The sequence below is a fragment of the Argentina anserina genome, chromosome 2 (assembly GCF_933775445.1).
Source record: "Argentina anserina chromosome 2, drPotAnse1.1, whole genome shotgun sequence".
Classification (NCBI taxonomy): Eukaryota; Viridiplantae; Streptophyta; class Magnoliopsida; order Rosales; family Rosaceae; genus Argentina; species Argentina anserina.
The window spans coordinates 4,372,586-4,398,661 of NC_065873.1; the positions used below are offsets into that span (position 1 = coordinate 4,372,586).

General features: G+C 38.4%; 5 protein-coding genes and 1 non-coding gene across 6 annotated transcripts; 1 reads left to right on the top strand and 5 right to left on the bottom strand.

Annotated features, from left to right (window-relative positions):
* Positions 1 to 53: 53 nt before the first annotated feature.
* Positions 54 to 1,922, bottom strand: LOC126784436 (cysteine protease ATG4-like). The gene has a single exon (XM_050509897.1). The coding sequence runs from the start codon at positions 1,453 to 1,455 to the stop codon at positions 223 to 225; it is 1,233 nt and encodes a 410-aa protein (XP_050365854.1). The 5' UTR covers positions 1,456 to 1,922; the 3' UTR covers positions 54 to 222.
* Positions 1,923 to 2,923: 1,001 nt separating this feature from the next.
* Positions 2,924 to 6,291, bottom strand: LOC126784438 (peptidyl-prolyl cis-trans isomerase CYP40). Its single transcript, XM_050509899.1, is given in 9 exon segments — positions 2,924 to 3,119; positions 3,360 to 3,433; positions 3,542 to 3,579; positions 3,722 to 3,797; positions 3,994 to 4,098; positions 4,451 to 4,503; positions 4,645 to 4,732; positions 4,883 to 5,386; positions 5,908 to 6,291. Coding segments are annotated over 8 exon segments (1,092 nt in total). The 5' UTR covers positions 6,082 to 6,291; the 3' UTR covers positions 2,924 to 3,119; positions 3,360 to 3,379.
* An 8,394-nt stretch (positions 6,292 to 14,685) lies between these two features.
* On the bottom strand, positions 14,686 to 15,201 carry LOC126783820 (uncharacterized). Its single transcript, XM_050509354.1, has one exon. It carries the CDS (start codon positions 15,199 to 15,201, stop codon positions 14,686 to 14,688), a length of 516 nt encoding a protein of 171 aa, XP_050365311.1.
* A 1,049-nt stretch (positions 15,202 to 16,250) lies between these two features.
* LOC126784439 (peroxidase 10) lies at positions 16,251 to 18,512 on the bottom strand. Its single transcript, XM_050509900.1, has 4 exons — positions 18,250 to 18,512; positions 17,326 to 17,517; positions 17,039 to 17,204; positions 16,251 to 16,895 (listed from the first exon to the last, which is right to left on the bottom strand). The coding sequence occupies exons 1-4, from the start codon at positions 18,475 to 18,477 to the stop codon at positions 16,486 to 16,488; spliced, it is 996 nt and encodes a 331-aa protein (XP_050365857.1). The 5' UTR covers positions 18,478 to 18,512; the 3' UTR covers positions 16,251 to 16,485.
* Positions 18,513 to 20,327: 1,815 nt separating this feature from the next.
* Positions 20,328 to 20,401, top strand: TRNAI-AAU (transfer RNA isoleucine (anticodon AAU)). Its single transcript has one exon. It is a non-coding gene; the product is annotated as a tRNA-Ile (tRNA).
* A 780-nt stretch (positions 20,402 to 21,181) lies between these two features.
* Positions 21,182 to 24,004, bottom strand: LOC126784442 (la-related protein 6C). The gene is made up of 10 exons (XM_050509903.1): positions 23,693 to 24,004; positions 22,897 to 22,978; positions 22,719 to 22,813; positions 22,545 to 22,616; positions 22,378 to 22,457; positions 22,194 to 22,272; positions 22,015 to 22,062; positions 21,877 to 21,945; positions 21,637 to 21,768; positions 21,182 to 21,418 (listed from the first exon to the last, which is right to left on the bottom strand). Exons 1-10 carry the CDS (start codon positions 24,002 to 24,004, stop codon positions 21,182 to 21,184), a joined length of 1,206 nt encoding a protein of 401 aa, XP_050365860.1.
* Between the last annotated feature and the right edge of the window lie 2,072 nt (positions 24,005 to 26,076).

Genomic DNA, 26,076 nt, shown 5'->3' on the forward strand with positions numbered 1-26,076 from the left:
TCTACCTGTTTGGTGCTTTCAGTGCTGCAATGTGCAGTTTCAGATGTAACAAATTGTGTTTGTTTACTAAAATAAAACATTGTACATTCCAATAACTAAAGGGATACTGCAATGCGCAAGAAATAGACACAGTTTAGAAGATTATAGAGCACCACCCTACTGCTCCCTGAATGAACACTTGCTAGCTAATATACAAGGTTGCCAGACCCCATTTTTATGACTTCAAAGGAGTTGCCAGTCATCTTCTTCACGAGTGCTTCCATCTGCATCCGCGTCTTCATTGTCTTGATCACCACCATTATCACCCAAACCATCACCACTCTGGCTAGGCGGCTTTGATAAACTATGTGTCTCAGCTGTCACAGTAAACAGGGGAGCACCATTTGATTCCTCAGCCAGCTTCGAAGCTCGTAGACAAAAATCATCAAAATCATCTCTGTCACGGCAATAGAATCCAATCGCCAAGGACGGATCAACTGCAACTAATGGAATTAAGCGTATAACATTGCAGTGGTAAGACGAAGTGGCATCACCATCAACCACCTCTGCACCATTCCTACTCAAATTGACTACAGGTTGAACGTCATGCGGATCAAGGTACAATGCATTCTCATCTTGCACACCAATAATGTAAGTCGACACACCAGGTTTGCCACCCATGATGCCAACACTTTGAGGAAAGGTAAATGTAGCTCGCAAGGACGGAATGTACCTGGGATTGAGTTCTTCAAGTCCAAGAACCAAAGGAACCAGCAAAAGAATCGGCGTCCAATCAACTCTTCCTCTCGAAAACTCCAGACAATGTCTAGCTGCATCCTCAATACACACAACCGGCGCGCCACCCCTTTCCCCATTCTCATCTCCAGACACAATATAAACAGCCATCGGCAGTGGCTGGTCATCAAGCTCCTGACCTCCCTCCGCCTCAGCCTCCCTCTGCTCGGACACAAGTGTCTCCCACGACCGGCACATAGCATAAGGTCCAACCCACGACCCTGCAGAAAGGCTATAACCCTTTCCAGCCTCAATCAAGTTATGAATGGAGAACGCCGCCGTTTCGGAATCCCCAAACAGCTTCAGTATCTCCACATATTCCCCTTCCAATACGCAGCTCTTGTCGAGCGGCCGCTTCCATGACCTCCCCAGCCTGTGGAACAGCAATGCCTGCGCCACAAGCATCTGGCTGCTCCGAATCATGCACCCCCAGTTAATATCGCTCGTATAACTCTTGGAATCTCCACCCTCAATCGAATCAAACCCTCTCCTATACGTCATCAAGATCCTCGACGAGAAGTCCTGCTCGAATTCCAGCAGCGAAGCCGAGGACTCGCCGAAACTGTAGCAAACTCCGAGAAGCCATAAATCACTGGTGGAGGAGATGGCAGCAGTACGGCTGGATCCGACTACACGCTCGTGAATCCTCCGCATCACAGCCGCCGTCCACGACCCGTCCATCGTCAATCGACGGCCGAGATCCTTCCAGAACTTGACGAAGGCTCTTCGGTAGAGTTGGAGTTTGGCCAGGGCTTTAGATCCGGAATTGGAACAGAACACAACAAGGAGATCGAACTGATTGGGAGCAGGAGATGCGGAACAGGAACATAAGAGAAGAAGCCCCAAAACTGTGAACCCTAAGAGAGAGAGAGAGCGTGTGGTGGACTCAACTGAAGCTAACTGGGGTGTCGTAGAGAGAGAAAATCTCCGCCCTTCCGAAATTGAGATAACTCCAAAAAACTATTCAGCAGGAAACTTGAACCGGGTTATTACGCCTCTCCCTCACTTCTCTGTACGAAAAGAATTCGTTTTTTTTGTTTATTGAAGGGAAAATTTATAAGGAATTATTCCGTCACCGAATTGTCTGAGCTGGAGCGGGTGCCACCTACCTCCTCTACTCCGGTGACGATACTACCTCCTACTGTGATGGAGAGACGATTTGGTGACATCTCATGAGACTCATGCTATGACTTTGTATTCATATGATTCGAGGACATTATAGTTAAGAGATTGGAATTTTTTTTATTACTAAAAACAAATAAAATCAGCAAAATTCTGTAACGCGTGTCTCGAAGAGAGGACTAGAATAATGAACCGTTGCACAAAGAATTTAGATGTTTACGAACGAATGATGCTCGTCGAAAAACGAGTCATAATTATTGTTGAGTTTCCTAAATCATTGTGTTTGTCTCACCATTCTACAAGTTGGGAAAACAGACAGCTGGACACATGCGTTGAATCTTAACCTAGATTCTAATAATGAACCGTTACACAAACAATTTAGATGTTTACAAACGAATGATGCTCGTCGAAAAACGAGTCACCATTATTGTTGAGTTTCCTAAATCATTGTGTTTGTCTCACCATTCTACAAGTTGGGAAAATAGACAGCTGGACACATGTGTTGAATCTTAACCTAGAGTCTAACTTAAAGAAGTAAAGTTGTAGTAACTGTTGCGCCGGTTACTTTAGTATTAGGTTGAACTATTATTTAGATTTTAGACACAATCATCACTGAGGTAAACTAACCTTCCTCACGGCGGCCTAAGGATCTATGTCACGTACCCTATTGGTGAGTGAACATACAATCCTAACACTTGGTAGATTCTGTTTCATAACGGTGTCGACTCTTCTTATCGAAGGATATGAATATGAAACACGTCAGTATGAACGCACTTAGCTCTAACCAGTTACCCCTGTAGTAACTTTTCTAACACCCCTAACAATAAATTTTAAAGGTTCACAGGATCGATAGGCCAGCAGGTGGACAGATTTAGTGGCATTAGCCATCCTCCAGCTCCACTGAGGGCCTGAGACCAGGGAAAAGAAGAGTAGCTTTTCTTGTGGCTTCCCTAAAACTTTCTTTTGTTATGTTCCATTTAGAAAAAAAAAACAGAGCTGAGAAAAACTTGGTCCAACATGCCATCAATCCATCATATCAAAATTGATTCTGAATGTTTACAGGGCAAAATTGTTTGGTTTGATGTGACATAAAGAGTTATAAATCATTGGCTTCTGATAATAGAAGAGGAAGAAGACTCAATGAGAAGAGTTTCAGGCTTATTCTCTTTACAACTACACTTTTCTTGCAAGGATAAGACAACGCTCCTACGAACTGGAAGAACCTGCAAATGAATGAGCAGAATAACATGTCAACCTAAATTTGTAAACCACAAATCCTATGAACAAATATGCGATGAACGCACTTGGCTAGCAGAAGAACAATTGAACTAAATACTATACTATAATAGGACTCCATATCATGCGTTATCAAAGGATTGACAGCCTGTATTATAAAATAAATATTTTTGATATCAAGGTTGAATAATACCATTTGGTTTGAAGCATTTTTCAACTCAACATACCAGTTGACAAAACTGCTCTATTACTGAAACATCTTGCTGTAGGCCTTCTTCTCCTTATTATTCCTATCAGATATCTGTAAACATAATATAAACGTTCAACACCCAGTTCCATTCATAACATAATAACAAAAATTGAACATAGAATATATTGTAGGTAAATAGGTTGCATACTATATAAATACCTTCTTCTTAGCAGCAGCAAGCTCCTTTTTTATTCCAGCTGTAATAACGGAGGCAAATAATCAGCAAAACTCAGAAAACCGTCAACTTACGATTGAATCATAATTGCCACCTCAGCATTGAGAACATCAAAAGCAGACGGTTCTAATTAGGCCTTATAAGTTTGAAATCTATCTCCATACCATCAGTTGGTTCCAAGTCCAATGCCTTTTTGAAGCTCTCAACTGCAGCATCAATATCATTAAGGGCTATGTACGCCTGATAGCCAGAAGAAAATAAATCATTAGGATTTAGTGTTGTGATGCAATAAATTTATTATGATGCAATATTAAGAAGATTTAGGACTACACTCTCATCATTAAACAAAAGGTTTCAAAAGGATTATAGAACATCAGAGCAGCACACATAGGATGAGCACAAATACTAAAGAGAAATTGCGAATGAAGATACCAACCTGTCCTTGTCGAAACAAAGCCTTCACATTATTTTCGCCATCCCTCATAGCAAAGTCAGTGTCTAACAGTGCTCCTTTCAGGTCCCCCAATTTCAATTTACAAGCCTAGAAGAGCATACCAACAAAGGTTATTTACTATTTGAGAAAAGCACAGGGGGCGAGAGTGAACAACAAAAGCACAATGAAAAACAGGTTAATCATGAATTCTTCCTATATTGGAAATTGATGTACAAATAGTGTCAAATTTTAAGCAAACAATTATGTTTTCCAACATTTGTTACAAGGATTTACACTTCGTGATACCCTCAGAAATTTTCAACACTCTGGATACAAATAACTCTGTTTCTCTATGTCATTGTGAGCATTATATGGACATAGCATGTGACCATGTCATTATCAAGAGTGCAAACTTCTTCACTACAAAATTCAATCGAACTATAAGGCTAACAAAACTTACAGAGCTGTTAGTGAAAATCTGTGACTTGACTTTTCTTAAAATCGAACTTTTCTCTGCAGATTCACATGGAAAACAAGTATAGCATCATTAGCATGAGAAGGATGAAACATTGTGACCATAGTGAATTTGAAACTGGAAATTAAAGTAGTATTGAACTTAATATCCATTCAAATAACGAAACACAAGTCAGCTACCTTCATCAATTCCATCTTTCTCCCAACAAATATCGAGATACCGCAAAGATTTGCGATACTTTCTAAGAGCCATCTTATAGTCTTGTTTCTGTAAAAAGTAAATATCACCCTTTGAACAACATATTTTTGTGTGGGAGGGAATGGCAAGGTAAACATACCAAAATCACTCTGACATATAATTCAGTACATCAAAATATGAAATACAAGAAAAACTAAAATGATACTCATTAGTCACTACCTTGAAACATTCATTTCCAAAAGCTTTGATTGAATCTACAGAAGTCATCCACCAAGAGAGCTCATCTGAACTAGTATCTAGGTCAGCTGGCCAATCAGGATAAGTGTCACCATCTTTGAATAAGTTAGATATTCCATCATCTGCCCCAACTGGAATTTCTCCACAGTCCGCAATTACAACATCAACAGTTGGAGAATCACCACCTTCAACAGTGGAAATATGCTAAATTGAACGAACCACTCCCATCCCTTTCACTACCTTCCCAAAAACAACATGTTTCCCATCTAAATGAGCCGTGCGAGTTGTTGTGATGAAAAACTGAGACCCATTGGTGTCAGGACCAGCATTGGCCATGGATAACATGCCTTTCCTCTCATGTTTCAATTCAAAATTTTCATCTTCAAACTTCAACCCATAAATAGACTCTCCTCCCGTGCCATCTCCAGCAGAAATATCACCCCCTTGTATCATAAAGCCTTTGATAACACGATGAAAACGGTTTCCCTGATACGACATGGAAACAATAAGATTTTATAATAAAAACAAGCTTTGCTTATCTCAGAGACGGCTATAATCTATGCTGCAAGCCATCAAAAGCACATTCGGGTTTAAGGACAACATAAATCAAGCTTAAGAGACTATCCAACATTTCTATAGCTAGCTCATAGATTGGTCCAGCCTTCTCCCACAAAATCTCAAAGTAGAGCCCAATAGAGAGTCTGACAGTGAAAATGTTCATGTTATTTGTTCCCACAATGGCACATAATCAATTCCTTATTGTGCTTAATTTCAAAGATAAGGACAAATTCTTCCTACAATCAGGTAATGGAAAAAAGAAGAATAAAGGTCGAGTCTTGAGATTGCCTGCTTACTGAAACATAAAACCATAACTTCGATTAAGGAAAAGACCAATCCTTTATATCAATCAAAACAATTTGAGCAAAGTTCATGACAAAATCAATAAGTAACAAGAACCCAGAAACAAATAAGAAAAAGAAAAGAAAGAAACAAAAGAAAGAGTGGACCTTGTAGTGCAGGGGGACACCAGTGTTGGGACCAATGCCCTTCTCACCAGTACAGAGAGCTCTAAAATTCTCTGCGGTTTTGGGCACCACATGGTCGTAAAGCTCGATCACTATCCGTCCTTCAAGCTCTCCTCCTATGCTAATGTCCAGAAAGCACCTTGGTCTCTCCCCCATCTCTCTCTCTCTCTCTCTCTCTCTCTCTCAGGAATTGAGGAAAAAACAAACAGAGTGGGAAGCAGTGGAGGGTTAGAAAAACCCTATTTATTTAACGTCTCTGCTGAGTCGTCTACAGTCCTTTCAACTTTCAAACGCCGCTGCCTCTATAGTTTACTCCAACCGCCTTCTTCAATGAAGAAAGTGAAAGGTCGATAGTAGATTGTTCAGCGTATATTACAGTTTAGCCCAACTGTAATGATGGGGACAGAAGACACTCGGGTGAGTCGGTCCATAATGTTTTAGATATTTCTTCTTCTTCTTCTTCTTTTAATATTTGGAAGAGTAATGTAATTATCTAGAATACTAACCGGAGGTTAGCTTCAAATATGTCCCTTAAGAATTTAAATTTGTTGCCGATGTCATTGCCAATCTTGGTCACTAAATTACTGCTTGCTCTTGGAGTGATCGCGTGCCGCAAGAGGCTTCAAAAGCCCTGATGTTCGATCTGGTCAATGTTGGATGCCTAGGCACTTCAGCTTGTAATCTTCTTTTTTTGTATTAAAAAAAACTGGTGATATATAGGGAAAATGTTGCAATAACTGTGTTCGTATAAGAACTACATACGATTTTGACCGTAAGCCTCTTAACCTAGCTACTCAGTATTTATGCAAGCACGGTTGTTGGTCGCGTGTAGGCAGCCTTGTGCCGTCGTGTATCGTAGCATCTTGCCACAATGAAACATCAATTTAGATCGATCAGTATATATTGTGATGGGGCCCCGAGTCTCTTGGAGGTATCAAGCACGAGAACCTAGGGTGCTATGGTGGCGTCACTCGGTAAGGGTTCGAGGATAGTTTCTCGAGGTGTTGGTTTGGGTAACCGGATGGTTGTGCCACTATCGGCTTCACCTTTTAAAGGTGGTTGGAGAGGTCAAAGTTGAATGGATCTAGGCTTGAGGATGTTGGCCTTACTTACTGGCATGGCGGGAGTGATTGATGGAGCCAATTTTGGGAGCGGAACAAGGCTCTCGATCGTACTCTTTGGTCAGGTGGTTCTGGGCTTTACGACATGGGGATGCTTTAGGAGGTTTATGTGCCATGCTCGATTGATTGGTAGCGAGAGAAAGGTCGAGTCAGCGGCGAATAGAGCTGAGCTACAGGTTGGCGGCGATGCGTGCAGAAGCAGATTTGGAAGGTGGGTAGGATTGGGCATGGGCTTTCAAGCTTGGGTCTGGGCCTTTATCTCTTGGCCTAATAAGGCTATATGGTGGTTGGGATTGGGCTTGTGGGATCTTATTTTTTGAGTTTCATACCCAACATTTTTATTTGTTCGGCTAGCTTTTACTTTTTTTTTGTTTTTTTTGTTTTGTCTGTCTGTTTGTTAGCCTCGTTTTTTATTTTTAGGTTACAGGTTGTTCCTATGTATCCTTTTGGTGCTTGAACCATGAATCCTTATCTATCCGAAAAAGGCCATAACAGGTAGATGTGTACTGGCCATCTTGGCATGCACGTGCGCTTATGAATATGAATGATTTCATCTTTAAAAAACATATTATTTTGACAAAAAAAGACGAGGAAGTAACGATAAGTCATGCAAAAAAGAAAGTGTTATTGTATTCCCTAAAAGAAACATGTTGTATTAATATCTTGCAAATTATAGCATACAAACATAAAAGAAAGGTTTAATCGGATTACTTTTTTTTTTGAGGTAACGGATTACATATTCTTTAATGGTTCTAGAATGAGTAGTAAAATTTGTACAACATAAATTGCAATCAGCACATTGTTTAAAGAGTATAATGTCTCATGTGTCCCCTAATTTGAAGAGTACAAAATTACCATTTTACATTTAAATAGTAAAATGTGACTACCCGGTGTGGGGGGGTTGGTGTGGTTTACAGTGATTCCGGGGCTACTATTGTAGGAGGTATTTGCTTGCCATTTAGCCATGTTTACTGTGACCGAGATGGTGGAGGCTATTGTTGGAAGAGTGGCAATTTAGTTTGGGGAGTTTAACTGATGCAGCAGAACTAATCCATTAGAATCCACCAACTACAGTCTTGAATCCACAAGATTAGGGTTTCTCGAATCCACAAGAAGTTCTAAAGTATATTAGGATAATTGAGAAAACTCAAAAGTTTATTGATATCAAAGATCTCCAAATACAAGGAAAAAAAAAGATGATGCTTATATAGGCATCAATAACCTAAACAAAATCAAAGTCATAATCTAACATTAAAACCTAATGAATCCAAATTGAAAATGAAACAAATAATCTAAATAAAAGAGTTCTACAAGGAAAATATAATAAGCATAAAATACTAAATCTAGAATTAAAATGGTAAGACTTCAATATTTCACTTAATTCTGACAGGACTCACCTTGTAGATTTCATCGTTCTCATTCCAGTCTGGTATTATGCGTCTCAAACATACATTATGGCCAAATTCTGCTCTAATTCGATTCGCGAATTTAAATCTGTAATTTTGTATGAGCATCCTGAAAAGTCCAAAAGAACATTTTCTTAAATATTTTAGCAGCTGGTTGTTGCCTTAGAACGCGCGAATTACCTATCTTCAAATCATTCTTCTCGATTGTTCGCCGCTTTCTTACCTTTATATTTTTCTGATTTAATTTACACCCTCCTTGCCATGTATCATTAACTTACTTCCTATTTCTTTTGAGTTGTTCGAAAGTGGTTCAAGAGGTTCATGGTGAGGAGGATGACGATTCTATGGCTGGGCGAAAACTGATCTGCTTAGCAAAACAGGCTGGACTGCACTGGAAAAAGTGGTGCGGTCATGAGTAGGTTGTTACCTTATATCTATCACCCTATCCCAGTAATCATGTTTTCGGTCTTGATGTATTGTATTCCTTATCTCCTCGTTCTATCTGGCCAGGCGAAGCCAAGTGAATTTCGGGCCACCAAACCCTGCAACTGATGAGAAGGCCCTATGGAGTCAAGGGAAGCGTGTACGTTGTCACACTCCCTGCCTTCCAAAGGTCTCTAAAGGACGGGCATGAAAAAAAATTGCTTTAAATTTAAGTTGTGGATTTGCCCGCCCCCGCCCGACATTCTTTTCTTCTTAAGAAAATATCAGAGCCGAACGAGAGCAGGCTGGCTTACATGGGCGATGGACGAGGGCAGAGTAGTTTCCACATAATCAAAAAGCTCACTATCTTTATCCTTTCCACCTTTCCGAACTACCGGTAATAATAGAATGGTAAAGATTACATTACTCGAAAGTCTCCCACGGTGAAAGGAGATCATTTCAACATAATAAAATCCATATCCATTAAGGTTAATCAAGTTAATATTTGTCATAATTCTGAAGAAACACAGGGTTATCCAATGATCGGAACATTTTCCCCTAAGCAGCAAAGCGGTGAGGTTAACCGTCGTATCTATTCTATAGGTCATGAATGTCCTTCTTATTGAAATGATTTCTAGGAGAGGGAGTTTACTTTCTTACTTGGTAGAGTAAGGGAGTTTACTTTTTTACTTGTTAAAGTAAGGGAGTTTCACTTTCCCTACGGTGAGCAACCTCACCCCGATAAAGTCTTTGATTACATCTGGGGATAAAATCCAAAATCGAATTACTAAAAAGAAAGAGCATCCTTTTCGTGTGGGAAAGACGTTAGCTCGCCTCATATGCTTCAATCTTTAGCGTGCTTGCCAAGATAAAAGTACATCGGGAAACCCTTATTCTCTTTGAATGGAATGGAAGCCCCATCTTATCAATCAATCAAGCATTTGGCAACTCAAAGCAAGAACCTTGTTTAGGCTTTTGCTTTTGCTTCTTCTTCTCCCAGAAAGATTCTATAGAAAGGTAGGAATCAAATGATGACTATGCTTCAGGTGGCTTAGTTGTCTTAGTAATTTGGTCGTCAAACGTGAATTCGAGCAACGTTAATTAAAACGTATATAATAAAATCATGTAAAAACATTATCATTAGTATAAAATAAGCATGGATCGTTCAGTCCGGGGAAATAAAGGAAACTCTAAACTTTTAGTGTTAACAAATAATGAGGGGTTTGAGATTGATTATTAACTACTAAAATAAAACCTAAATTATTATTTATATGATCGACTGATCTTTAGCAAACTTAAACCAAATTTATCATTACACCACATAATTACAAGTTTGAACCTATCATGCATTCTAATTCAACCAATTACATACTTTTTAGACACCAATACAATTAGAGCCTTAGGAGATCATCTAATCATGCAAGATTTCAATTAACATTTAGATTGACTTACGGCCTAATCTAAATATGCATGCAATCGAATTCAATAATACTTAGAGTAGAAATCAAACAAGATTACATTTAAGCACCAAATCTTTGTTGGAGACATGTTTCATGTATGGCGTCACCCACAATGGTTTTACATGCAAATTTCCTGAATTTTTACCACTTTTAATCAATACAAACCGAGCCTACTTAGGGCATGATTCGATTTGTGTCAATATGGTTGATGAATCTAGTACTCAAACACAATCTTAGGGACTGCATCGAAACACTAAATTCATATGCACATATCTGAAAATTATCTAAAAGTATGAGAAAGATGATTAGAACACAACAATAGAAATACAAACTCATGAATTATAGAAAACCATCAATTCGACAAAGATCCAAAAATCCAATAAAACAATATGAAAATTTCGATTTTTAATACAAAATAATAATCCCACACAAACATCATACTACAATCTTCATAGACAAAGTATTGTAGAAAATCAAAAAAGAACAAACCCATGGAGATGAGTTGCGAGAATCACACGTTGTAGGAACCTTGGAGGTGTGTCTTTAATGGTGATTTTAGTGGAGATGGAATTGGTATATGTGGGAGAACGGCTTGCAGTTTTGGTGAAGAATGTTTGAGGTAGTATTTTGGTAGAGTTTTGGCTCTTGAATGCAAAGGAGAAGTGATGATTTTTCTTTGTGAATTATGTGCTATTTATAAAAGAGTTTTGACTCATTGAATATTATAGCTTGGACTTTTTCTCCTCAATTTATTTCGCTTATTTTTGTCATTTGTGGGTGCAATCTCTTTTGATAAATTCATTCTTTTTCTTCTTTTTAGGTGTCTCATTCTTTCTCTCTTGCATTATCTCTTTTTATTCTATTCTTTTTTCTTTCTCAATTTTTTCACTTATTTTTGTCATTGGTGGGTACAATCTCTTTTGATAAATTCTTTCTTTTTCTCCTTTTTAGGTGTCTCATTCTTTCTCTCTTGCATTATATTTTTTTATTCTCTTCATTTTATTTCTCTTATTTTTGTCATTGGTGGGTGAAATCTCCTTTGATAAATTCATTTTTTTGTCCTTTTTAGGTGTCTCCTTTTTTCTTTATTTTCCTCTTTTGCTTCTTTTTCTCTATTTTTCTTCTTCATGCTAGCTACACAATCTCATATTTTAAAATCTGAAAATAATAAAGACAAGATAATTCATATAAAAAGATCAAGTAAGTTACTAGAATATGAGAGTAAGATTAAGAAAGTTACGGAATAAGCGTTTCAGTTCAAGTATGACTTTCCTAAATAGTACGCTTTCTAGTCTAAAAAGGATTCCTAATGCAAGTAGGATTCTCAATATATCACAAATGTTAGAGAAAATGCCGATTAATGAAGACTCCTAATTTAACTAGGTTTCCTAGTTACACAAGGATTCCTACTCTAAACAGGATTCTCGACAATTTCTGTGTTTTCAACCTGTTTTAACACCGAAATGCAACCAACGCCACCATAGACTCCTAACTCTACTAAATGACTCAATACTACAACAATAAGATTTAAGCAAAGTACAACTAGAGGTAAAAACATGTTAAGAACGTCGCACAAAGTGCTCCTATTAGGTCACCGCACCGACGACCGCCAAAACTGCCATTGCAAAAATCAGTTCGAAAACGGACTGCACCGATTTTAGGAATAGATACTAGATTCTAATATTATAATGTATTGTTAGCATATTATTGGTTTAGACTTGGCTCTATGTGAGCACAACCACACTGGATCGCACAAAACCCTACTCAACTCTCTCTCTCTCTCTCTCTCTCTCTCTCTCTCTCTCTCTCTCTCTCTCTCTCTCTCTCTCTCTCTCTCTCTCTCTCTCTCTCTCTCTCTCTCTCTCTCTCTCTCTCTCTCTCTCTCTCGTATGAGTCATCTCCTCCACTTTCCGCACTGAAAAAAAAACCTAATCGAGGTAAGGAAAAAGTTGGGTTTTGATGGATTATGTAAGTAATTCCACCCTCCTCTCGTGTTTTTGATAATTTTTTGTAGTTTAGGATTCGAGTTTAGATCTAGGATTACAAATAGAAATCTTTGTTCTTGATTTGAATGTTCAATGTTTATTGACTTTGATCTTGTATTTCTTATTTATAGGTAGCTGAAGCTATATCATGACACCTAATCCTTCACCAAATCCGAGTGAATTAACCATGGGAACCTCAACTACTCTTAATAGTGAGCCATGTGTACTCATGCCTCCCCCTCGATCTACGAATACGGGTTTGGGCCAAGCCCTAGATGATTCTAGCTTGCTTTGGCTCATTAGTTGCGGACAATTCATTTTTGTTTAGTATCTATTTACCAACTAGACCAAAGCTCACCTCCAGTGATCAATTGGGAGGCAGAGAGCTACTAAGCTATGGGAGCTTCAACCCGTGTGTGTAGTCATCTGACTTATCATTTGCAATCACTACAACTACGGAAGAAATCTGTATCACTTTGCATTGACATGAGTACCAGCTGCATCGCTCGGATGTTGCATGTGTACGTAAGATTCTAAAATTCTTTCCCGACACAACAAAGAAAGATAAATAATGGAGGATCCTATATATTTCTACCAGAGTTCTACAAGAACTAGCTCGAATGTTGTACATGCATATTGAAATGAAGGTAATTCCATCAATGCAATACGGTCTTTATATTCAGTGAGTGTAAGAAATACGACACTTTTGCAAGAGACTGACTACTGTTCAGTTTTCATATTATCGTGCAGGGGAATACCACTATACATTCTTCGTGCTTGAGAGAGAGAGCATCCTAAATGAGAGATGGCATGGTGATCGATACACCGGCAGCTTTAAAACATTTAAAATGGATTTTCTCCGCCACATACATAATCAACAACCTTCAAATCAAAGCTCTCTAAACCCAATATATGTAACTATGAAAAGAAAATCGCTCAGCTTAACTGTCTAAGTCGGAGTTGAGAATACTAAACCCTAGGGTTTCTGGTGCAGGCGGCGCTAGGCTTTAGCCTCTTGCTGCGGGATCCTCTATGCGTCGTCGACGTGTAAGGGTCGGTTAGGAGCGCGGGTTCAAGCTCCGTGCAAGGGGGAGGTCTCCATCAGCGGTAGATTTCTCATTCAGAATGCAACAATTCGCAACAAATAGCGCAATAAATAGCGTTTACAAACTTGAGTTTGTTTTGGTCCTTGATTGAAATCGGGGTGTGCTCAATTCCCTAGCGGCGGCTCAATCGTTCTTGGAGGGGGCAACGTCGAGTTCCTTTCTTAGCCTCACTATGGCACCAAAGCTAGGCAGGCCACTGGACTGAGGAGGTGGAGGAAACCATGTCGTCGGAGCTGGCCGAAGCTACGGTGGGAGATGGAGTTGTTGGGCTTTTGGGCCTTAGTATTTTGGGTTAGCTTAGTCCAAACCTCTTTCTTCCCATGTGTGTTTGGTTTGTTTTCGGCTCATGGGGAAAGATCCTCCTCAATCTCTAGGTTTTCGACCATTCTTCCGTTAGGGTACGCAAATTGATGCCTTAGGCCCAAATCAGTTGATGGAGTCATCAAAGCTTAGGGTTTGAGGAGTTACATACTTGATCTGCATTTTTCATTCCTAGATGTCCGTTTGTTTTGGACTTTTTCAGACTTTGATTTGTATAATAAACACATTTTTGCGTATTTATTTGATTTCTTAATTGTTAGAGTGTATATGTGATAACTTGTCATTTTTGTATTTGATATTTGTGGTTGTGGAAGGGCTTATGCCCAATGAAGTTAATTAATTCTCCTAAAAAAACAACCTTCGAATCAAAGTGAATATAAACTTAATTATAAATGTCAATCATTAATAGACTAAACCAATTGTCTGTTTTTCATCATCAACATAGTAAAGTATGTTTTTAATTTAACTCGCAACGTAGTATATAAAGGATGCTCACAAGAAGACAATTGTAAGCAAAATGGACCTGAGGGTTGAAGAGGAAAGTAAAATTTAGATATGACATAGACACATTTTAGACCAACCCCTAACTTAGCCAAGGTGTGTACAAATTGGATTTCAACTATGCCATTCTTCATTTTGCTCATGATTCACAAATCCCATTTGCTTATTATAAACTAGATGAACAAGGGATCCCACCATGAAATCAATATCTGGAAGTAAATTATAACAAAATGAAAAGAAGAAGAAAAAACCCCCCAATTTCATAAATAATTGCTTCATCAGTTCATGTTCATGAGGCATAATTCATGAACGATGGTACACAGCCCTTTTGGATATCAATGATCTTTCAAAATAATTAGCATTTGGAAAGCAATGATGGCTACACAACCAACTTAAGTACCCAAGAGTGGCCATCAAGCAAGCTTTCTCATCATTCATCAAATCGCACCACTTGTTTCCTCTGAATTATGTTCCTGTTGTGCTCGCTGCTGCGGCTGCGGCTGCTGTTGCTGTGGTACGTTGTTGTTGCTGGTGCTGGTGTGTTCTTCTTGTTGATTTTGACGTTGGTTTTTCTGCTGCTGAGGTTGTACTTGCTCCTCTTCCTTTATCTCTTGCGGGGTCTCAACCACAGGCTCGGCCGCCGGAACCTCCTCCACTATGGCAGTATCAGGAATAAGGAGTGGCGCTGCAGGAGGAGGGCCAATCCTTCCGTCGATGCAAGACGAGCATTTCTTCTCCAGCCATGCTTCGAAGTCATAGTACTGTCCATGACCCATGATCCGACGACCGGAACAGAGCCGGCCGATCATTCCGGCTATAACTCCGAGGACGGTGATCACTGCCAGCACCGCGATCAGTGGCCCGACCGACCCGTTACCGGAATGGGTCGTGTAAGCTTGCTGGGTCACATAACCTGCTGGTGGTGGTGGAGGTGGTGGTTGTAGCTGATCCATAGGTGTTGCAAGGGTACTCAGAAACTGAGACAAAACTGTGGTTTCCGTCAACTTTCAACCCAGAAAAGCTAAACCTTTCTGCGTTATGAAGTTGAAAGAGAGAAGGCTGAAGTGGTGAGTGAAGTAGCTAGAGAAAAGAAGCTACAGATTTCTGAAGCTGCAGCAAAGCTACGTTGTTTTTAGCCTTTTCTTTTCAGTCTGATCAGATTTGCCGGAAAAGAAGATGGGGAATATCTGAGAATGAACGTGATGGATGGAAAATGTGAGAGGGTAAAGATGTGGGAAAGCGACGGAGGGGGAACGGCAATGTTTAGGGGGCGAAACCCAAGAAAAACCCTTTTCCTCTGGTTCCCTGGTTCTGTAAGAAAAATGAGAAACCACTTTTGCGCTTTTTCTTCATCATGTGCTTCTTTGCTGGACATCCATGTCTGGCACTTCATAATCTGCAGAGCTCCTGTGCTTTTCGAATCTTAGATGATGAGGGAGAATGGGAGATCCAGCTCTTTATGGATCGAGATCAGCTTATTCGAGGTGATTTTGTGGTTTTCATTCTCTTAATTTCCTCAAAAAGAATTTAAATAAGTATTGAGTTAAATAAATTTCACCAGTAGCTCACTGTCTAACGCAAATATTTCATTTCTGTAGCACGTGAAGAATGTCGATGTGAACTGTGAAACCCGGTTCGCCAGAGATCGAAGATGTTATGCTATATTATATTGGCGTAATTGGCCAATCGATGCGAGCGACGTCTCTTTAGCCATTTATGGTCTGCATCATTCATGACGCTTGTAAACGTTCTCGGTATATATGATTTGTACGGTGTGAATAGATTTATTTAGGGGTTGATAGTCAAAAAGGTTTGGCATGCAGCACCTTATTTCTTCGCTCGGCAGAAGAAAAAAGTCTAAACAATGTCAAAGCATTTGGACATATCATCTTATTCTTCATTGTCTTTTCCACCTCCCTACAATAATGCTGGTGATGGATAATACTGTTTGGCAATTTAGCTAGTAAGGTGATAATGTAAACAATTGCCCGGGGAGCACTCGTACTGTGAAATATCAAATATGTAAACACTTGTCAGAGTTGTTACACTTGACATGATCATGAGTGCATGACTCAGTTTAATTGCGCAGCTGCTGAAGATTTTAGAACTTAGGAGATTAGAAGGTCCACTCACTAATTACTAGAACACCAAACTAATTATTCATGTATATATATATGTTCATAGTTCCATTAATTACCAACTTACATGGTAACTTGCATACTAGAACACCATCATATTTAGTAATTCACAGATCCACATTTCTTCCTTATCTGGCCTTTTTGCCCAGTCAGGACTCCCACATTACCAAGCTTGACCATGGATGCAGCAAAATCCTGAGAGAAAAGAAATGAGTTCCCACTATAGGAATTGACCATTGCAGCAGTGTTTGTATCCTTCACTAACGCCTGATCAGATTCTAGAAGACCTGCGTTGTTAATTAGGCTTGTGTAATAGACATTGTCAAATTTGGAAGTACTGGAATCAAGAGGAGCTAGATTGCTGTTTGAAGCATCTCTGTTTGGACACACGCTTTTCAAGTTTGTAAGGACTGAAGAATCAAGTGTTGGGTCAGGGTTGCCGGAGCCGTCGAAGTTGAAGAGTCTCCTCTTGAAGGTGAAGCACTGAGCAAAACCTAAGGTGTGTCCACCTGCGATAAACACCAGTAAGAAACACATTATGGTTGTGAACTCATGCTTATGCTCTATATTTTCTCATTTTTGGATGAGTGTTCTATATTCTAACAACGTAGTTTATAGAAATATGTACTCAAAGAGAGTTGGAAACAAGAACCTGAGAGGACTACAACATCTTTAATGTCAAGACCCTTTGATGAGAACTTGGCAGTGATGTTCTGTAAAGACTCAATAGGTGATGGTATTTGTTCATTAGCTGACTTCTGACTCGCAGTTGTTCCGTCTCTCCGGCCTAATGGGACATTCCAGAATGGTCCTCCTACCTAAAATTAAACCAGAAGAAAATGAAGACGAATTGAGCCAGATCGACTAGCAAGACTAAAAATAGATTTGCAATGTTCATGACTTGCTATAATTAGATACAGAAATGAGTTTAGCGCGCACCATAACAACTGCTTCTCTTGCTGCAAGAGTCAAAATATCAGCACAAGAAACAGTTGATGGGCAAAATCTTTCTAAGTCTGTTTTGATGGTGTCGATGACTTCAAACCCTCGAAGTGAGTTACGATTTGGCAGAGCATTCTTCTCGCCCTTGAAGTCTTCTGTGTCATCAAGAAGCACTGATCCTTCACATCCCTACAAAAGGGAAGTACATAATTCATATTCTTAGTATGAATACCCTAATGAAGAATCATATCACCAGACTTACTCCTATGAATATAGCTCTATAATTCTGAAGTATAGCTAAACACCAACAATAATGTATGTGAGGCTAACAACACATACGGACTTGAATGGCAAAGAAGGATCTCATAGTTTGCGATTGATGTTAGAAACCTAAGATAGTGTATCTGCTTTTAAGATAAAGAGTAACGACTACAAGGCTAGGCCTCAAATGATGAAAGACATCGTGGTATATAAGTCTATGCTACTTAATTACAGTAGTCTCTTTTCCTTTATCAGAAACTCCTCTTACAATCAAATGATCGATCATTAGGCATCTCTAACGCATTAGACGTTCCGGTATAGCACAAATTCAACTACCATGTATATAGACAGAAAGCTTTATTATAAATCCTGGTTCATTTAGAGTATGGATCGGACAGCGGATATATACGTCACCCCTATATATTTGGTCTGCCAGGTTTTTTTTGTTTGTTTTTTGTTTGTTTTGGACAGCCACTTAAATCAGTCGAGATTAGAAAGTGTATAAGATAAAAATTCTACTAGTCGACAGTCTAGGCACATCATTAGCAACTCTTACTTTAAACATGCATGCCAACCTATAGTTCTGAAATAAGTGCGGATGTTGGAGATATCAATGTAAATGAAACAAATATGAGAAGAGGCATTAGAAACTAGACGCACATCAACAATACAGTCGTGAAAGTGCATCCGAAGAAGAGATGCAGCCATCCTGGTGTCATTCTTGACAGCGGCCCAGACATTGTACCTAACAATCATAGGCAAGCGGGGGCAGGTTCTGTCGTAGAAATGGTAATCAAGCTGCTGACCATAAGGAAAGGGATACATCTGGCTGTGAACATAGGGAGATAAAAACAAGATTAAACAGGGAAGTGTGAGGTAGGAGAACATTTTGCGAGTCGTCCTAGGTTATGATCAATGTTAAAACCAGCAGTTCAATCTGTTTATAAGGAATTCTGATATAGTGGTTATTTATAGGCAGAAACACTGGGAGCACTAGTGTGAGTTCATTGGTTAAACTCAGTGGTAATGCCACTATGGTTGGAAAAACCTAATGGCCATCTGATCTCCTATTAAAGTAATACATTGGAGTTGTTTGAGGTGATACGCATCCATGATATCATGCATTTTCTATTTTATTACTTTGTTTTTCCATGCTAACAAAGTGATCGAAGTTCCATATATAGCATTCAACTGTTCTCCTTTTGAAGCAGATATGCAGTTCGCAATGTCTATATTGTCTAATAGTCCAACTTAACACAGATGGCGCAACATCACAATGAAACAGCCAAAATCTCAGTGAACATGTGCATGAAACCGATAAAACTGGATCTTCATTGTTGCATGCAATAAGCCAATAACACTATGACTCCATGAGAACTACATATTTAAGATCCTCATAGTAAACATAATCAGGCTATATAATGCTGTTCTTTTACAGCTGATAGACATTACCAGCTTATATATTCAGTGAGTTCTGTTCTCTAATAGCTAGATATCAGAAGTTGCATGAGTTGAAATTCTAGTATGTTGAAAGATAAGTTATCCGATGGTCAATGAATGTGTTAGAATTCTAAATTCCACAACCTGACGAGGATCTCATATCAAAGATTCATGGGAATATCTTCTATACTAGCTAGACTAATTAGTCAATGACACGATAAGGCAAGAAACATAAATGCTGTTAATATCAGTGGAAGTACAAGTGTCACTGAAATTTAGGGTCACCCTAAGATATTTTAACTAGCACGTTGCATGATATACAACTGCACTACTGCAGTTGCACTTTCTTATGATTGATATTAGAGAAAGAACTTTGCTTATGTGCATCACCATTTAAACTGCATTCTCCATTGTTTATGCTCTTCTTTTTTGGCAAGGAGAAATGATGTAAACCTAATAAAACCTACCTCTTCCTTTTATGGGTTGAAACCAAATTAGGTTATCAAAACATATGTTCAAGATCATTTTCAAAATAATCTGTATTGCAACCTAGTTATATATAACTTGTCTCGTGTGCGTGGTTTCACTTATGACTAATATGTATACATGCATGAGCAAGAACATCTAAGGTTCTGTTAAGAATGATATGAATGGTACCAAATATATATCTTTGCAGATATACACAGAACAACAACATGTTGCAGAACAAAAGAGTGAAAAGACATTCTGTTTTAAGACTTTTAGCAGGAACTGTAATGATCACGAACACTATAACTACATTGGCAAAAGCTACCAGTTCAAGCACAACATGAAAAGGGTGCAAAGATAAGTTATGGTCAATAAACTAAGAGTATGATAAGACAATATATGAAGTTTACCACATTGGAATAAAGAGCACAACTCTGAAGGCCATGGATCGATGATAATGAGAAATCATGCATTGCATTTTGCGCCGCCCTGACCAGTTGACAAAGGATGCTCACATCAGAATCAACAACTGAGGTAGGATGGGGAATCCCACGTACATGCGTATATCTCATGACTACTTTAAGGTGTACCAATAATTGTAAATGGGCAGTTGCCAGTATGTGGCGGATTCCATTAACCAAAAACTTGATTCATCATAAAATATAAGATAGTGTACATCTATATATCGTGAAAGAATTTCAAAGCATATGCAGACAAAATTAGGGCTGCTGCTTCTATCAGTGTTATATAAAGAATTCATCAAACTGTCAACTAGGCCTATTAGCTGCTTCTATCAGTGTTATATAAATAATTCATCAAACTGGCAACTAGGCCTATTAGCTCAGCTGGTTAGAGCGTCGTGCTAATAACGCGAAGGTCGCAGGTTCGAGACCTGCATGGGCCATTTTTATTATATATTTTTTTGTAAAAATTCGGTTTCTTCGAGCAATTTCTTTTTTGCAGTTACCTAAACTTTGCAGCTTCACTAGCTTCTTTACATTCTGGTACGTACTGTTTTGTTCAGGATAACAAGAAAAATTTATAGGGAAAGATAGTCCTTTTTTATATCTAGTTTGGTATGATCGAGAGCCACTGCAGAATTTAGATGGGATATGTACTACTGAGCAAAATGTAGCTCATTCTTTGTCGAATTAAGACATAATACCACCCTTATTCTGCTACTGGAATCATGCATTTCGATTATTTAAGAAACGGATTTAGGCGAAAGCATTTGTAGTATTTTGACTATTTTCTGCCAGCTAAAGATTTCCTAGGAATCAAATAAGCTGCTTCTGGCAAATATCTCCTGTTGAGACTTGAGAGGTAGTATATAAATATTGAAACAGTTACAACACATAAAGAACTCCATACATTATTATTCAAAATGAATTGTACAAGAACTAAAAACCCATGTAAAACGCAAAGTAGCTCTACAAAGATGAGAAACAAAATATGGTGATCATATTGATCACCTGCCAAAAAAACTATCCCAAAATTTACGACATAGTATACATCTCCAAATAAGCCAACATTATATCAGCATCACCTAAAATATATAGTTTCATTACAGATTTAATGGCCACCAAGTCCACATTTCCTTTTTCAAGACACTCAGGGAAAGCAGAGCCAGACATGACTAGTAACTAAGCAGACCAGAACAAAAATGAGCCACCATCCATCGCGCTTAAGGGGAACTTGCGGTTCTTAATGGCTTGCCTCTTCCCATGGTGAAACCCCTAGTACCATCTGGCATTCTCGGTCCTTTTGTACTTGTTTTGGGTGATGCTTCACACTGTATGGTACAGCTTGATTGCGGAGAGGGAGCAATCAGGCCGCGTCCACTCTGGATTGCACCACGTCCCCGGACCTTTCCACGTCCCCATGCCCATCCTTTCTTGGATGCCAGTGCATTTTCTTCAGCCTATACCAATATAAATGCAGTTAACATTAATGTAGTCAGTAACTAGATTACATGTACATGTGTGTCACTCAGTATAAACAGACGCACTATTTCCTGAATGCAAATGGTTATACAATTTGGACAGCAATTCAGGAACTGTATGCTATAGGGGATAGTATTATAGTGATAATACCAAGAGAGTATGATTGGTTATGCAACTTATGCAACAAATGACTTACATTCATATTATCAATAACTGTATCAATGTGGCTTGGTTGAGAATTATCTTCTGCAGATTCATAGTGTGGTGTTGTGTCATCATCCTCTAAAATATCGAATTCACACTTTCTATTCTTCAAAACAGACTTTGGCTGAAAATTTAATGTAGTTAGGAAAAATGAGGCTTTGTCAACTGAGAAGACTATACATGGCAATAAATTGGAAGGAAACATATGCTCTCATATTTCATTGAGACATACTGTGCGTCTGAGCAATGTCCTTACTCGGAGTCCTTTTCTCCAGTTCCTCTCATCACTCAACTTATCAACCTGATGTCATGTGTGAACAACATTAAAACAAGGGGTGTAACTTTAAATTTACATAACCACTCAACATACCGCTTTCTCTGCTATTTCTGTTGTCTCGTATTCCACCAGTGCATGGAGCTTCAACAAAGCCAGAACAATATTCAAGATTAAAACAAAACTTATAGGGAATGCATTTAAATTATATCACTTTTAGTATAAAATAAGTTCTGTATACATTTTTTTCCCCAGAATTATGTATAATCTTATACCTTGTTGCTAATAATGAAATCGCCTTTGGACCGGGAAGAATTGGATTCGTGAGGATGGCATATTCGGATAGTTTTCACACTGTACTTGAGAGCAATTATATATGAATAATATGCAGTTATCAGGATTTTCATACAACATAATTTGATCAACAGAAAGGGAGTGTATGCAGATATCATATCTAACCTCCCAACCACACTAAATATTTTCTCTAGATTTTGATGAGAGTGATCTTCTGGCAAGTTTTCTGCCACAACAGTACGAGCCTGCAAGAAAGAAAAGAGCAAACACTGAAATTTCCAGTTTCATCATAAAGGATTTAGGTTCATGTTAGTTTAGGAAGTATGTTTTACCTGCAAGTCTTCTTTGTCTTTTTCAGTGAAAGGGTGCTTACGTTTAACCTTTTTTGAATCATCACTTACAACCTAATTTCATTATCCATGAACAAAGGTGAGAGATTAATCCTCACATAATACTTCAAGACAAATGTAAAAGAAAAAAGTTGATCATTCAGTGAGACAACTTACAAGCTTTGAAGAGGATCGGAGTGCTTGTGCGAGCATATAGTTGTTACTAATAAGCGCCTTCATCTTTTTTGTTGAAGCAACAACAGATATAGGAACTGATACACATCAAAAATCATGAATGAGTGAAATGGCAGAAGAATTAAAAAAAATTGCACAAGTAATATCCCAGGGTTCTTACCGTATCCTTCAGGATCTTTACTAATATGTTTTGCTAATGATTCATTTGCTAACAGGCTCATGTCACTGAACTGGTACTCCACCTGTTTTACAGAAATCAGTGCTTAGATTCATTCGGTGGCACTCTCCTACTTCAAATTCAATTTTGTTTATTAGTATAGTCCTCAATAAGGATGATATTCAATCCATGTATTAATTTATATAATACATCATGCATGCATGTTTCCAAATTAAAATCGAAAATGAACTGCTGAAAACCTAGACTCATTCTGTTGTAGACGCTTTCAGCAGTGTTTTCCTATGGGACATCTAATCACATAAAACAGGAGCTCCCTTTAGCAGCCTTGGAATTGTTTCTTATCTTAACCTGGATATATAAGATCTATAGTAATACTACATGAATATCCTATTCATGAACTCAAATTAGAAGCCCAGATCAAGTATTTGAAGTTTAATCCCAAGACATATGGTACATTGGTACTATACAGTATAGACAAGCATTAGACCTCAAAATCGAATGAGTAGCAAATGCACCATCATTAAGTACGTTCATCAAATTGCATGTGTCACCACAGATGGATCCTGAATCTAATCATATGTAATCTGCCTTTTTACAATACCAAACCTAAAATGAGACGGCCAATTTCATGCAGATCAAACAACAATTTGCATTGAGAAGGTGGCATTAAACCCATGTATAAATCCATGAAAGATAATGCGTAGGGCATTAAAACTAGAAGTCTAGAACATCTATTCTCATTTATATAAAACACATCTGTTTGATCAGAGAAAACTACCTGTTTGATGATTTTATGCTGAAGTTCATCTGGTAGAACATGCTTGGATCGATTGGTTAAAGGTATATTCGGATTGGTCATCAGATAAGGAGGTAACTCTTGGTCCCCAATATAAAACCAATCGGGGGAAGCAGTGTCACCTAGAAAGTGAAAGCAGGGATAGAAATAACCGGAAATCGGCATCTGGGTATGTGATCTGGGAACAAACTCAGGTGCCTGAGCATTGAATTTGAATGAAGCAGCATTTCCTGTATCTTTCACTTCCATTTCTGAGGATTCTTGGGATCTTTCCAAAGGTTTTGCCTGTGCCATGTTTGCTCCTCAAGGCTTAACACACTGTTTTCCTCTGTTTGATCTATGTGAATTTCAGTGAGATTAGTTTTGTTGTTGTGTAAATGTTTTTCGTGTGTCTGTGATGTTCATGATATTCGAGTTTAGTAACAGAAAGTTGATATTCATGCCTTGTTTGGCGCCCAAATATTGGGCATCCGTATTTTAGTGTGGATTTGTGGGGGATTGATTTCTTACACATGACCGTTGCTCATGCATTTGACTGGTTTCTGAGGCAGGGCTTCATACCAAGTGTCATCATCTCACAACTCTCTCCTAACCATTCAATATGTTTCATAGAAAAACACACATCAATTGTATCCCAGTATGGCCATGGACTTGGGCAGACTAGCTAGGTCTTGAACTAGACATGGTCATCAATCCTGTGAACTCAAACCTTCTGCAAAAGTCGTTGTTCTCATTTGATCTAATGGCATAATCTCTCTTTGTAAGTGGTACGAAAGACTAGTTATAGCATTTGAGTTTGCTAATATCAAAAGCAAATAAAATTGCCGACCCTGAAATCTTCCATATAAAAAATGTAAGGTGAAAAGGCCCATCAAAATATTTTGTTCTTATTAGCATTGAACCAAGTTTTATCAAGAACTTCTCAAAAAATTTAAATCATGTGTTGAAGTTCCCTCAAGGTTTTCCTAAGCCAAAATCCATCGTGCATGGGAAATGCTCCAGCTATGCATTGTAGACAATATATGCCTTGTCACTTTAACAGCTTCAGGATTCGAACCTAAGTCGAGAACCTTATTTTTATAGTTCTTCGGATCATTAGTTGTGGATTATCTCCTATTCTGCCAGAAACATTATTACAGGCGTTCATTATTTTCATAATTACAGTTGAAATATCTCAAAATAGGTTATGAAATGCCCAAAATCACGGGCACTCTGAGTCCTCACAAGTTGCCAAAGCTGTAATGTGACACAGATCTTGTCAACAAAAACTCCGAACCAGTTTGTTATTATGCATGCCTTCCAACCCATGGAATCTCAGATTGAATTTAGGACCAGATTAAGCACCTTGGAAATGGGTAGTTGTTGGACTTTATACCAAATTTCCAATGATCATCATCTCTTATTGCCCTACTGATTGCATTTTCCATTCCAATAATTCCATATCATACCATTTCTATCAGAAGGGAACATTATCCATGCTTGTGAAGGAATCTTGAATATGAAATTTGTTCCTGTGGGTCAAGTGCTTGATTATGTATCACTTCTGCTGCCATGTGATCATGTCAATTGTTCTTAGCTGCTCCATATTATTATATCTCTAATTCGCTATTGAGTTTATTCCACCAATAGAACCACACCCCTTAAATTTGACAACCCAGAAGAATAATCTAAAATCTGTTTTTAGGAAGAGGTTAAGTTAAAAGAGAATTGACAAGTTCCATTATTTTCAGTTTTTCACCAACTTGTGCCACAAAACAAATAAAATTTATACCATCCAGAGAATGGGGTCATCAATATGGACTCCCTATTTATGCTCGTCTATTAGATTCTCTCTATTATTTTGCTTCTGAGAGCGACTCTTTTGTCATGCACCCATATAAACATACAAACTGATTGTGTTTTGATTAAGTGGGATATGACTGGATTAGGTAAAAGGATAACAGAATCAACTACATTGGGATGGGAAGTTGTTCGGAGACCATAAGAAAAATAATAATTGACTTATAATCATGAAAACATTTCTTAGTTTTCTTTGTACTGATATTGAAATTACAGTAGAGCATTTTGGGATTGAAACTTGATGATCATGGCTTTTGAAATAGTACTTATTATGCTTTTTACAGAATGAAACTCTTGGTTTTTACAGAATAAGCTATTTAATTTCTTTTTCTTAATTTTTGGTTTCCCATGAAATACATCGCCCTTTTGGAGATGACTATACCTTCGAACCACGTGGAACCGTCGAGTTATTAGTTGTTTATCCCCTCTTCTCTTTTACTGTTCTTAGGGGTTCCGTGTGTGGAATCCTGTGACCCTAGTATTCCGTTGTTCTAGTCCGGAATGACTGAATCTCTACATGTCCAAAC